At 47.5% G+C, this 14,222-nt stretch overlaps 1 protein-coding gene across 2 annotated transcripts in view; it reads left to right on the forward strand.

The window, feature by feature from the left end:
- Window positions 1-14,222, forward strand: part of klf12b (Kruppel like factor 12b) — a 50,264-nt gene that overhangs the window by 31,336 nt on the left and 4,706 nt on the right. For both annotated transcript variants that reach the window (XM_062534214.1, XM_062534215.1), the window contains 2 exons: window positions 3,692-3,827; window positions 13,836-13,993. In XM_062534214.1, coding sequence (XP_062390198.1) covers window positions 3,692-3,827; window positions 13,836-13,993 — 294 coding nt within the window. The remainder of the gene's footprint in view (window positions 1-3,691; window positions 3,828-13,835; window positions 13,994-14,222) is intronic.

The raw sequence follows: 14,222 nt of genomic DNA on the forward strand, positions 1-14,222 counted from the left end.
TATTGATAAGAGTCTCCAGCATCATGGTTGCTCTCTACACAGAAGATAGAAACACAGGATACTGTACAGCAGTTCATTGTCTGGTGCATACACAGCATGTGCTGTGTTGTACATGTGTCCAACTGAAGTACAAGTGAGAAAGATTTTGATCCTTGTGATTCACATTATCTGTGGCAAAGTGCTAAAGAGTTTCTTTGACCTTATCTTTAGGCGGAATAGTAATGACACACAGCACTTATAACAAGTTCATCATCCCCCCACTCTCCTCTCATATAGTATGCGACTGTGGATTGTGGACTCATTTCTCTCTCTCTCTCTCTTTCTTTCTCTCGATCTCGCTCTCTCTCTCTCACACTCTTATCTTTGTGCATCTCAGTCTGCCTTGACTGAGGCTCATTGAGATGTACCAGCCTCGGGCGTTTGCAATGCATCCGATGAATCTTTCATGGGAAGAGTTGTCATAAGTTCTGTTGAACATTTATGGCATTTCTAAACACACATTAAAGACGGGGCATTCCCAGTAGCTGTGTGTATGTATGTGTCCGCGTGTGTCCGCGTGTATCTGTGTGTGTGTGTGTGCGTAGTCGTGAAATGACACGTCTCCGTGCCCCCTCTGTAACGGCTCTCTAATGAGGCCAGTGCCAGGGGAGCGCAGCGCTGGGAGAGAAAGCGAGGTCGCGACCTCTGGGAACCATGATCTGATAGATTAGACCTCATTATTTCATTCATTTCATGAGCACCACTGAGTACTGCCGGGGTGTCCACCACTTAGCATGCCCACCGTGAGGAGCATCAACTGGGGAGTCAGTACAGTACATCACTACGGCCTCTACCTTACAGTACATATCTGGGGCATCATAGTCCTAGTTACAGTAACGTGTGGGGGTTTCAACTTTCTCTCTTTTAGGTCGCTAACATTTAGCATTTAGTTACCAAAGTGTTCACATACTGTAGATTAATGTTGCCTATCTTAAGTTTATATTCCTAAGAGTTCAATTCTGAAATTCACAGCTCTTGGACACCAGGTAGCATACTTTTCAGACATACGTTTTCTTTTCATTATTATTATTATTTTTTTTACAGTACATTCTAAATCGAAATTCCAGATTTGACGGTTCGTCAGCTGCTAGTGATTTTCCATACAGTACCTTTGGCTGTGTGCTGCGGAGTGTAGGCAGTGCAGCGTGTGGTGTGGTGTGGTGTGGTGTGGTGGACCTTCCCCAGAGTGCTGGAGAAATCAGAGTTTATCTGCTGCAGGCGATGGTCCCCACCCAGCAGATAAAACAGTGGTGCTGCTGTTCTCGTCTGTTCTGTTCTGTTCTGTACTGCTGTGCTGTGCCATGTCTGGGCGTTGTTGTCTTTGGGCAGAGGCTGGAGGAGGGCTCGTGTGATAGTAAAGGAATAGCCTCATGCTGTTGACGTGTGTGTGTGTGTGTGTGTGTGTGTGTGTGTGTGTGTGTGTGTGTGTGTGTGTGTGTGTGTGTGTGTGTGTGATTGGGAGTGTGTGTGTCTGTATGTGTGATTGTGTGATTGTGAGTGTGTGTGTGGGTGGAAGGTGTGTGTGTGTGTGTGTGTGTGTGTGTGTGTGTGTGTGTGTGTGAGTTTGTGTGTTTGTGGGTGAATGAGTGAGTGATTGTGTGTGTATGTGTGAGTATGAGTATACATTTGGATGTGTGTGTGTGTGTGTGTGTGTGTGTCTGTGTATGTGTGTGTGTGTGTGCGGGAGAGAGAGAGAGAGAGAGAAGGAGAAAGAGAGAGAGAGAGATAGCGAGAGAGAGAGAGAGTGTATGTGTGTGTGGGTGAGAGAGGGCGTGTGTGTGCGAGAGAGAGTGTGTGTGTGTGTGTGTGTGTGTGTGTGTGTGTGTGTGTGTGTGTGTGTATGTTTGTGTGTGTGTGTGTGTGTGAGTGTGTGTCTGCTGCCCCAGGCTGATAGAGAGGCTGGGCTGATGGCTTCTCACAGAGGAAACAGCCTGAGGCCAACCCTGAGACAGCAGCCAGCCCACCCTCACACAAACAATGTGACCATATCAAACCTCGGTCGCCCACAAACATGCACGCACACACACACACATACAGTACACACACACACACACACGCACACACACTCACAAACATTACATGTTCACGCACACACACACACACACACACACACACACACACTCACTCACACATATGCATAAATATGAAATTACTGGTACAGGAAAAGATGAATTCACATACATGGTTTTGTAAATAGGCTCACATGCATTATGCATTATGTACACACTACATGCTTAGACATGGACACATACACATACATGTACTCTACATGTACACACACACACACACACACACACACACACACACACACACACACACACACACACACACACATACACACACACACACACACACACACACACACACACACACACACACACACACACACACACACTCACACACACACCATCCACCCACAGCCAAACTCTCAAGCCTGTGTTAAATCAACCCAGCCTACACAAAGTCCCCTCCCCCAGACAAACCACTCACACACAGTCCACCTTGGCCAAGCATGCACCAGGCCAAATGCATCTACAGTCTGCATGCATACAGCTCAGGCCATGTGTGTAGCACAGATAACACCCCCTCCCCGCCATAACACACACACACACACACACACACACACACACACACACACACACAAATGCACACGCATACGCACACACACACAAACACACACTCACACACACACACACACACACACACACACACACACATGCACATACACTCACACATGAACGCAGTCTCACCTACTCTCCCACTATGACCTACACTGTAAGGCCTTGGACATACACGCCAAGCTGAGGCATAGTTGTTTTTTTTCTATTGATGTGCAGTCGGTTGTGTTGTGTTGGAGGACACCCTCACGTCCACTCGGACCTTCTGATGGAACATCACGCTGATCCTATAGCGGACCCTTTGTGTTCTCGCAGATGGTTCAGAACATGGCCCAAGTACTGTGCACTCACATTATGCAACTTTAGCAAGCTATAGTAGGTTTCAAAATAAGCAGGTGCTATTTTGGCCTGGAACTGCTGTGTAATTGTGGCTGGCTCTGGGCATACGTGGAGCTGTTTGTGTGTGTGTTGGTGGTCCATCTTACCCCCTGGTGATTATCATCTTGACCCGTGAGACCAAACACAAACCACTCAACACCCCAAGCAATCTTACATTTTTGCGTTAATGAAAAAAGTCACATCCTTATATGTGGCACTTCAGATTATGAAATAGCAACACTTTTGTACAGTGTTTCTCCCCAAGGACTTTGAGTGCTCTGTTTTGATAACACTCATGTTGCATTAGTATGGTTAACAGGAAATAGTAATTCTATGAATGGATACATGGCACTGGTAAAGTGTAGTATGATGGAAATACTGTTTGGAGATGGTTGGATGGTTTACTAGGAAATATGGAGATTGTCTGATTCCTGGTCCTCCAAGTTTGTAAAATCTCTGTGGAATTTCTCATGAATCTATCATCATATTTTTTATAGTGAAATAAATGTTATTCAAACATAAATTGGTTTTATGGTGAAATAAATTCACCTTAAGCTCACAGAACCAGATAGATCCAGTCCAAGTAGCAAAAACTTTTTACAACAGCACATCAGCTGACTAACCATCTCTCTCTCTCTCTCTCTTTCCCTCCATAGCACACACAGACCCCAACGGCCTGTCGCCAAGACATATCAAGAGTGACAGCGATGACGACGACCTGCCAAACGTGACCTTGGACAGTGTTAACGAGACCGGATCCACGGCACTTTCTATAGCGCGGGCCGTGCAGGAGTGAGTACCTCAACCCCCCCCCCCCCCCCCCCCCCCCCCCACACACACACACACACACACACACACACCGACCCACCCCACCCACCTACCTCTGCTTCCGCTCCTGCTCCCATCCCATGCTCTGCCTTCTGTCTCCCCCCACACACACACACTCCCATTCTCTATCTCCTGTATGCTGCCAAGGTGAGACAGACTGCAGATGCTACAGCAGGCCCTTTCATCAGGGGGAAGCTAGGCTACGCTAAGCTAAGCTAAGCAGCTAAGCTAAGCAGTGGGCTGTGCTGTGCTGTTCTGCTCTGTCTGTCTATTGATGTTGTCTGGAGAAGCTGTCTGCGTAGTAGGCCGCGGTATGCAGCTGTTGTCAGTGAGCTTTATCTTCTATAGGAGTGCTGGCATTTTCTTATGTGTGTGGTTGTGCTTCTTATGAATTTCTTATGAGATGAAGTGCACTGTGAAAATGTCTTCATAAATGAGATTTGATGCAGTCAGGGTGGTGCCTTAAGGAAGCAAGATTTCAATTGATAGGTGTTGTTTAGCCAATGAATGTGAAGCCTGTGATTTGGGTTGGTGTGTATGACAGTCTCATTCTTAGGGCCTGTCCATGTGTTAGATTAACCTCACTTAGAGTAGGTAGAAGTGAGAATTGCGTTCATGTAGTTCACATTACCTATGGGAAAAATAAGCCTCGCATTTTAGATTGGATGCGGTTCTCATAGCCTAATCCCATCTGTCTTCAATCAGGTGAGTGAAGGCTTTTTCCTCATCGTTAGAGCCAGTGACATGGTCGCACCCCCCCCCCACCCCACCCCCTCGGCCGTCTGCAGTTTGACACAGCTGCCCATAAAAAGCGCCCAGGACTGCCCCTCGTTAAAGAGCAAAAAAGAGACGAGCAAAAAAGAGACACAAACTCACCCGGTGCTCGACAGGCTTTCCTCCTGACAGAGGCCGTCTCCGCCAGGTTTTTTGTGCCCAGCGGCGGCACGGGGGTTATTTAGGTGCGGAGCCTTCTGGAAAGTATTCCAGGATTCCTCTCTCTGTGCCGTAGCCGTGGCGGCGCTAATGACGCAGTGTAAATGTTTCCCTTACCCGTGAGTGAGAGCTGAGGTACGGGCGAGCGCTCGGGATGCCAGCGACGGGCGAAGAGCGAGGCCGAGGAGATGAGCCATGCCCAGAGCCGCCCGACATAAAAAACGACACTCGCCGCATGTGTGTAAACACAAGTGTGGGTTCTGTGTGTGTGTGTGTGTGTGTGTGTGTTTGTATGGGAAAGTTTGTAGGTGCGCTGCGGTCTGCTGTGCGAGCATGTGAAGAGAAACGCTTTACAGGTCCAGTTCAGTTTTGTTTAGTTCAGCTCCTGACACGCAACACGATGTATAACAGACGGCCATTGAACAGTCAGGACAGTGCTGCTGAAGGAAACCAAGGGCCCGGCCTTTTCTTTTTGCTGTAAGTGTGGGCTGAGGCTTTGTGTACTGCTGTCTCTGACTCTTGACTGTGGTGTTAGTGCCCTATAAGTGCCCCTGTAAGTGGCGGGTGCCAGCTACCATGCGGGCACGCGGGTTGGCAGACGCTCCACTCCGGGATGAAAATAGCCCTCAGAGCGACACACACAGAAGGGGGTCAGGGACGCCGCTCCGCACCACGTGTGTGTGTGTGTGTGTGTGTGTTTGTGTCTGTGTGTGTGTGTGTGTGTGTGACTTTTGTCTCATTTCAGAGCAGATCAGAGCAGAACTGCGGCCTAATGAGGGACAAACGCATTCTAATGAGCACCACTGTAATCAAGCTAGAACTATAACAATCAAGACATCTAGACAACAATTTAGACATCTAGTGAACTGTCAAGACAGTTAAGGACAAACAGAAATCACCATGGAAATAAAAAATAGCGTTAAAATCCTTTCAAATTCTTCTCAGATATCATCAGTAAAAGTACAAATAACTCTTGTGTCTCGTGTGCTGTTTTCAAGTTAACAAACCCCCACTCACAATTAGCACCTGAACTTCTCTAACTAATAAATGCAATTTCAAAGTCAAAATTGATCAAATCAGAGTGATCTTCTCAACTACTTACTCAAGACGGGACTTCAAGCTTCAAAAGAAGGGAAACTTAACTTGATGACAGAGTTTAGTGTGATAGACTATGGAACTGTTGAAAAAAAAAAACTCTTCCACATGTCGCTTAGATATTCTACCTACCAGTTTTCTTAAATCTGTTCTTCACCTCATAGCAGCAGACATGCTTCACATTGTAAATGTGTCATTACTGTCTGGCACATTTCCTAAGTCCCTGAAAACAGCTGTTGTAGCCCTTCTCAAGAAGAATAACTTAGATGCCATCATGCTGAACAACTACGGGCCCAAATCCGATCTATCTTTTATTGGCAAAATTATTTTTATTTATTTTTGTCAAGGTATTAAACACCTCAATACAGATGCAGGCAAAACATCTGTCCTAGTGTTATTGGACATTAGTGCAGCCTTTGACACTATTGATCACATTCACAACATATTACAACACAGACTAGAGCACTGGGTTGGACTTTCAGGTATAGTCATCAGTTGGGTCACATCATATCTACAAGAGAGGAGTTTGTTTGTTTCCTGTACCTCAACTCCAATGTCCTTGACCTGTGGTGTTCCCCAGGGGTCGATCTTGGGCCCACTATTATTCAGCTTCTATATGCTCCCACTTGGACAAACCATCAAAAACAATTTGGTTTCCAATCATAGCTATGGCGATGACACCCAACTTTACTTAGCTTTATCACCTTACGACCCCTTGAATCTTTGTCAGTGTATTGACAAGACCAACAACTGGATGTCTTACATTTTTCTTCCTTTGAACAAAGACAAAAATGAAGTACAGTGATTAAAAAGGATTGATATTAAAAGGCTTAAAGCAAAGGATACTGTTCAAAATCTTGGTGTTATAATTGATAGTGATCTAAATTTAAACAGCCACATTAAAGCAGTAATTAATTCAGCTTTTTACCACCTCAAAGACATTGCATCGTATCAATCGAAGCATACAACAGCTATCACAGCTTCCAATCTTCTGGGAAGGTTTGTACATTTTGCTGTACATTCATCCAGGGGAGCATGTGTAGGGTCAGACACTGATGAAGAAGCCCTGGTTCACAAATCTTGTTCTAGTTCATCTCTAAGGTGTTAGATGGGTTTGAGCTCAGGGCTCCTTCACTGGAATTTACAGTATGGGTCTAGCGCTATCACCCCATGAATCCAGTGAGTATATGCTTTTGTCCATATGATATATGTGTTGTGCATGTTATCTGATACCATGGTACCAAGAACCTGACTAATCTGGTAAGAAGCACCTACGGACAATCTACCAACAATCCTCACAGTCTAGCGAGAACCACAGCCATCTACAGTAGTGTGAGCCACCCCATTAATGATAATCACCACCATCTAGTGAGAACAGCCACAATCAAAGGGGATCCCACCGTTCCTGCAATAAACTGACCTCCCTTTATGTCCCAGCGCTGTCACACTGTGTTCTGCTGCAACCGTCATGTAACAGCCTCTCTTCCCCCGATGCTGTCTGACATTGGTGGCAGCTTTCCAGACAACATATGGCACCACACTGAGCAGAAAGACAGGTCTCATCAGTCAACCATACCGGGTCTCTCCTCCTCTCCTGCAGTATCGCGCGCCTGTGCAGCCCCGGGGCACAACTGTTCTGGGCTCCAGTTGTGCCAGAACAGACGCACTCTTTCTACCTGAGGAGAGAAAGAATGAAAGAGGGAGAGGAGAGAAAGAGAGAGAGAGAGAGAGAGAGAGGGGGAGGGAGAGAAAGAGAGTTGAAGCAGTGGTGCCCATTGTTTTTATTAAATGAGTAGCATACTGTGTGTGTGTGTGTGTGTGTGTGTGTGTGTGTGAGAGAGAGAGAGAAAGAGAGAGAGAAAGAGAGAGAGAGAGAGAGTGTTCATTAAGACTGTGAGGATGTATAAATGTTTTCTTGTATGGAGGCCTATAACGGTATGAGGATACGAGGGTATTTTATCACTCCTGCTGGCAGCTTCATGTCACTACATGCATGTTTTGTGTTTTGTGTCTGCACTTAAAGACTCTTTTAGCATGTCTCAACTTATGTGGATTTGCATATATGCGTATGTGGATAACAATCATGTTCTCAGGAATACACAGACACTGTGTGTGTGTGTGTGTGTGTGTGTGTGTGTGTGTGTGTGTGTGTGTGTGTGTGTGTGGATTTATGTTTGAAATCCCTCAGAATGATAGTGTGGCAATGACTAAAGATTTATTGATAATAGGTCAATATGCCGCAACTGGCAAGTTATAACAACATACTGTATGCATGTGAAACCTCACTGGTATGTTGCATTACTGAGCTGGAATCTGCCTCTGGGCAGGGAGTCAGGCATTATAGAGAAAGGCTCACTACAGCAGCCGAATCAATAGCCCATAGATGTGGGCACAGGGGAGTTGGCTCTACCCCACACACTGGTTTAATGAGCATGCTGCTGATACATATGGTTATGTATGACCGTCTGCATGCACATCAGTGACTGGGAGCGGCGTGGCATGGGAGAGGTGAATGTATATGATTGGGGCAGTGTGTGTGTGTGTGTGTGTGTGTGTGTGTGTGTCTGTGTGTTTGTGTGTGTTTGTATGTATGTGTGATGTGTGTGAGCGTGAAGGTTTGTGTGTGTGTGTGTGTGTTTGTACGGCTGAGTGTGATTATGTATGTGCGTATTTCTGCACCTTTACGTCTGTGTTTGTTTGTGTGTATGTGGGTTTCTGTGGATGGAGGTGTGTGTGTGTGTGTGTGTGTGTGTGTGCCTCATATGACACCGGCTGCTCTCACTGTCTCCTCCATATTCATGAATCCCCGGGGGAGAGCGGGGAGAGCTATTGTTAGCGCGTCCGAGGCCTGGCCTGCTGGCTCTCCCAGGGCCACACGCCGAGGCTCCCTCCCCAGAACAGGTGGGGGGAGAGGTGGGGAGCACGGCGGCGGTGTGTGGCCTCTCGCCCTCCCGCCCAACAAGGTGTTGGAAGGTGCCCCACTGGAACCGTCAGAACTTACACCTGTCTGTGGGTCTGATGGTGTGTTTCAGTGTTTGTGTTATTATTTTATTTTCCATTTTTCCATTTACTTTGTCTGGTTCCAGTATTTTCGCTCTTTCCATCATCCTCCCTCATTCGCTCTCTCTTCTCCACCTCTCTCTCCCCCCCCTCTCTCTCTCTTCTCTTCCTCTCCCTCTCCCTTGTAATCATCCACCCGGATGTATCCTCAGACCCAGGGTCAGTGTTTTTGTAATGCCCTCTGTGTCCGCTGCGTACACATGCACCCCGTGCTGCTGCTGCTGCTGCTGCTGCTGCTGCTGCTGCATGCTCCACAGAGACCCAGCTCCTCTCCTCGCTCCCCTCTATAGGTGCCGGGCTAATCCCCACTGATAGCACTGCTACTGCTGCTGCTGCTGCTGTGTATTGTGTACCCAGTGGCTGTATGTGAGGGCTCGTTTAGCGGCGTCCTCTGTGGTGCTCAGAGCCTTGTTACGACACTCGCTCCGGGAGCCTATGCATCAGAGAGAGAGAGAGAGAGAGAAAGAAAGAGAGAGAGAGAGAGATAGAGAGAGTGAGCGAGCTTGTCTGGCTTTTTGTGGTGCCGGAAAGCCCCACTCAGTAAGCAGGTGACTCACTGAGAGAGAGAGAGAGAGAGAGAGAGAGAGAGAGATGGAGAGAGAGAGGTTCAGAGAGAGAGAGGGAGAGAAGAGAGAGAAAAGGGGAAAAAAGCAGCAAGACAAAAGGAAACAACAAAGAGTGGAGTCAAATCCTATTTGAAACAGATCCGGGCCTTTCCGCTTCCCTCGCGAGCGACGCGGGGGCCACCGCCGTGACACACAAAGCCTGGATGTCAGGGTTGCTGTGGGTTCAAGGCAGCGGATTTGCTTGCCGTTTTATATATTTTTTTCCTCGCGCGCGCGTGCACCGATGCTGCTAACCCCCAGCCATCTGTAATGGCGAGTGTTAAACGGTAGCTCCTGCATATGCTATGGGCCGTGAGATAAGTAGCCGCAGAAGTTAATGTTGTTTTTAGGGGAGTGTATTAGGGCCTGTCAGGTGTGTGTGTGTGTGTATGTGTGTGTGTGTGTGTGTGTGTGTGTGTGTGTGTGTGTGCGTGCAGTGTGTACGGAATGGGATATTTATGCGACTGAGGCCGTGTCACTTCCAAATGAAGTCAGGGAGTAAACATCCGGCCACGCTGCGAGACCTCAGAGCTGAATGCTTTTCCACAGTAAATCCTCCCTCCCTCTCCTCTCTCTCCCTCCCTCTTTCTCTCTGCTGTCTCTCCTTCGCTCTCTCTCTCTCCCTCTCGCTCTCTCTCTCTTTCCCTCCCTCTCTCTCTCCTGGACTCCCCTCAGTGCACCCCACTCAAGCAGCCTCACATATCAGCCGTTGGAAGAGCTCCCTCTCTCTCTCCTTACTCCCTCTCTCTCTCTCTCTCCTTACTCCCCTCCCTCTCTCTCTCTCCTCACTCCCTCTCTCTCTCTCTCCTTACTCCCTCTCTCTCTCTCTCTCCTTACTCCCCTCCCTCTTCTCCCTCTTAGCGCGGCCTCTTCTGTTCATTGTGTTGTTTTATCTCTCCCTGTTTTTATTTCTTTTTCACTCTATTCTCTGTTGACCCCTCTCAATTCTCTGCATTGTTCTCTTTAGTTTTATTTCCCCCTACCCCTTTCCTCTCATCTCATATTTTATTCTCTTATTCTCGCCTCTCTCTCTCTCTCTCTCTCTCTCTCTCTCTCTGTCCTCTGTGAGTGTCGGAGCGCTGGCGAGGGGGTAGAGGAGCAGAGGGGATCTGGAGTTCAGCTTCATTTCTGACACATTTGCTCATTTCCGCTAGGCCTCAGGCTGGCCGGGTGCCAAGAGCAACAGGTGATCCCTGGAGCGGAGGAGAGGCGAGGAGAGGAGAGGAGAGGAGAGGAGAGGAGAGGAGAGGAGAGGAGAGGAGAGGAGAGGAGAGGAGAGGCGAGGAGAGGAGAGGAGAGGAGAGGAGAAGCAGGAAGTGGGGCTGCGCGCGCGCGTGCATGTGTGCGTGGTGGTGGAGACACTTCACTGGAGGGGCCCGGCTGCTCCCGCCCACTCCGCCCCCAACGCCTCCCTCTCTCTCTGGCTCAGGGCCCGTCAATCAAACACTGGGGGGGTGGAGGGATAAAGGGTGTGTGTGTGTGTGTGTGTGTGTGTTGGGGGTGGGGTGGTTGGGGGGGTTCTGTTAACTGGAGAAAAGACAGAGCAAGGACAGGTTGCCAGCGGTGATGGAAAAGATCGGAGGCATAATCCACTGGAGTGTCTCTTCAGCCTTCAAAAAAGCACAGACACACAACACACACTCACACACACATTCATACACACACACACACACACACACACACACACACACACACACACACACATATGTGAGATGAACAGACAGGAAGACACACACACAGGCTCCCAAAACACTTAAAAGTTGGCTGGTGTCGCTGGTGTGTGTGAGTCTCTATGACTGTGTGTATGTGTATGGCTGTGCGTGTGTTTTGAGTTAGACTGACGTGGCCTCTCTCTCTGGGTCCAGCCCTGCTCTCTCTCTCTCTTTCTCTCTCTCTTCCTCTCTCTCCCTCTCTCTCCCTCTCTCTCTCTCTCTCTCTCCCTCCCTCTCTCTCCCTCTCTCTCTCTCTCTCTCTCCCTCCCTCTCTCTCTCTCTCTCTCTCTCTCACTCTCTCTCTCTGTTCACTGCACTCCAGCCCCTCTCATCACCACTCATCACTGTCTGTGGAGGTAGAGCAGTGACGAGAACAAAAAACATATCAATACTCCATTAACCAAAACACAGTGGCACAGACAGACAGAAGCAGACACAGTCTCTCCTCTCTCCGCGCATCTCCTTACGGCTTACGGCTCCTTATTGACGATGGGTCTCTCCTCAAGAGACTTTATTTATGATGTAAACACACCTGAGTGCACTATCATTATGGACTCCGGAGTCGATCGAAAAGCATGGCACACGACTGGAGTAATTGATGGACGCCAGGAAGAGAGGGAAAGAGAGAGAGAGAGAGAGAGAGAGAGAGAGAGAGACAGAGAAAGAGACAGAGAAAAGAGGCGTGTGGGAACTGTGATGTGCTCCTCACAGATTTCAGGCCTTGTTGCAAATTCAATCATAGCGTCATAGCGCCACCTGTTGGCGAGCGCTAACAACTTCACCCACCATGACGAGGCTAGAGAGAGAGAGAATTAACCTTTTTTTGTGAAAGGGCTGATTCACTGGAATGAGGAATGCGATATCCATCAGTTCATTGAGTCAGCTGCGCCGTGCTGCAGCGAGGGGCTTTGTGATGCCTGTGTGACTTCAGCGTCGGCCCTCAAAGGCACGGAGACTCGCGCACACACACTCGCACATACTCAGCTCAGTCATTCACCGAGGACAAACGCCGACCCCCAAGGACATGCTCGACTACGAGAGGACAAGCTGTTGGGCTAGACGGGCTGTTGTGGGGCATCTTTTGTCCGACTGAAAGGCGCTACTATCCCACAGTGTGTTCTGCACTGCTACAGCGTGGGAAACGACTCGGGCATAAAAGACATATATTGCTTCTGTTGATTGGCAATGATCTTCTATTCATGGATGGCATATTTTTGCAGATATGGTCATGTCACATGTGGCCCTATACCATTTAGCAATGCTCCTGAAAGTAATTGGGTTGTCATTGCAAAGGATGTCTGGTAAAGTTGGGAAGGCTATAGAGTAGCTGTGCTCTGGCTGAGTGATATTCCAGGTTTGATCCCACCTGATCCATATTCACCATCTGTCATAAAGATCTTCAGCTCCTGTGTAATCATACTGTCGGTGGACGTTGTTGGCTTCTTCCTCTGCCATTGCTCTTTAGTGACATCTAGTGTTGAAGTTTCAAATGTGCAATGTGCTCTGTTAAAGTGATAAAACAGTGGTTCTCAAACTGTGGTTCGGGTACCACTGGTGGTACGCAGACTCTCTGTTGTGGTACTCTGGGAGTCTCCAACATGTTTTATTTCATGAAGACAAAATAATCACTTAATAATATAAAAATATGTATTAATGCTAATCATTATGGTGGTACTTGGAGAGCCAATTGTTCTCTGAGGTGAATAGAGGGAATAATGTTAAGAGAGAATGACTACATCAAGTCAATGGAGAGGCAGCGTGGAGCTTCTGGAGAGAGTCCTCATATCTTTAGCGACACAAGTCTTTCTAATACACTTTTGATCTTTCTCTGGCGTCACCAATGCTAACTTGATAATTACATTGTTAAGGCACAATCACATGCTTGATTGATTTAAGTCACGTCAGAGATGCAGGGCCCGGGCATAGGGTGTGGCACGATTCAACACATGTAAGTCTACATTAGAAAGTTTCCCATAGTTCCCACCAATTATGAGCAGATCACAAACAAAGCTCTTAATTTGTTTAGATTGGCTGAATGGCACTCAAGACTGCCAAATTCCTTCGGTCATGTTGCTTGGCAACATGCCTTACATACTGTGGGCTGTGAACATGTCACTTCTGCTGTATGTCACTGTTGCAAGACATTGAGGTTCACCGAGTTCATGTCCTCACAATCCTGCCCGTGTGAAAGCCAGAGCTGTTAGCTGGAAGTTCGCTGTTACCTGTCTAAGAGGATCCCCCATCAGAAGTTATTGCTAAGTCACACTTGAAGAATAGTTCACAATGTACAATATCACTTCACCTCTTGTGTTTTCTGACGTAACCCTTATGAAAAATAGCTATAGTAATACTCAAAGAGCTCTATAGTTGTTCTAATACTTCTATGATAGTCTATGATACCTCTATAATGTCATCTAATAGTAGGCCTACTTCTAAAGTATGTCTTAAAATACTATGACATTCCTATGGTTCTTTTATTGTGTAATGATAGTAATAACTGAAAATGTGAGGTGGTATACTGTACAAGACAATGACAGTGTTTTTCTTCTGTTCCTTCTGTCTGGCAGCTCCATGTCACCGTTTAGTATTGAGAGCATCCGGCGTCCACATCGATCCGAGTCCCCCGACTCCAAGAAGAGGCGCATCCACAGGTGTGACTTTGACGGCTGCAATAAGGTGTACACCAAGAGCTCACATCTGAAAGCACACCGAAGGACACACACAGGTGAGCGAGTTCACCTGCAGGCATCTCTCACACAGCCCTCAGTGGCGCCATCTCAGGAATGCCATCAGAAGAGGAGGGAGAATATTTATAATGAAAACAATAGCCAATAGTTGATCTTGGAAGCTAGATGGTGCTATGCACTTACAGTACTTGTCAAATACATTTTCACAAGAGAGGTTTTGTATTTTTCATCACTAACGTCATATTCAAAGAACTTCACAATCACACA

Source organism: Sardina pilchardus, chromosome 4 (assembly GCF_963854185.1).
Source record: "Sardina pilchardus chromosome 4, fSarPil1.1, whole genome shotgun sequence".
NCBI lineage: Eukaryota > Metazoa > Chordata > Actinopteri > Clupeiformes > Clupeidae > Sardina > Sardina pilchardus.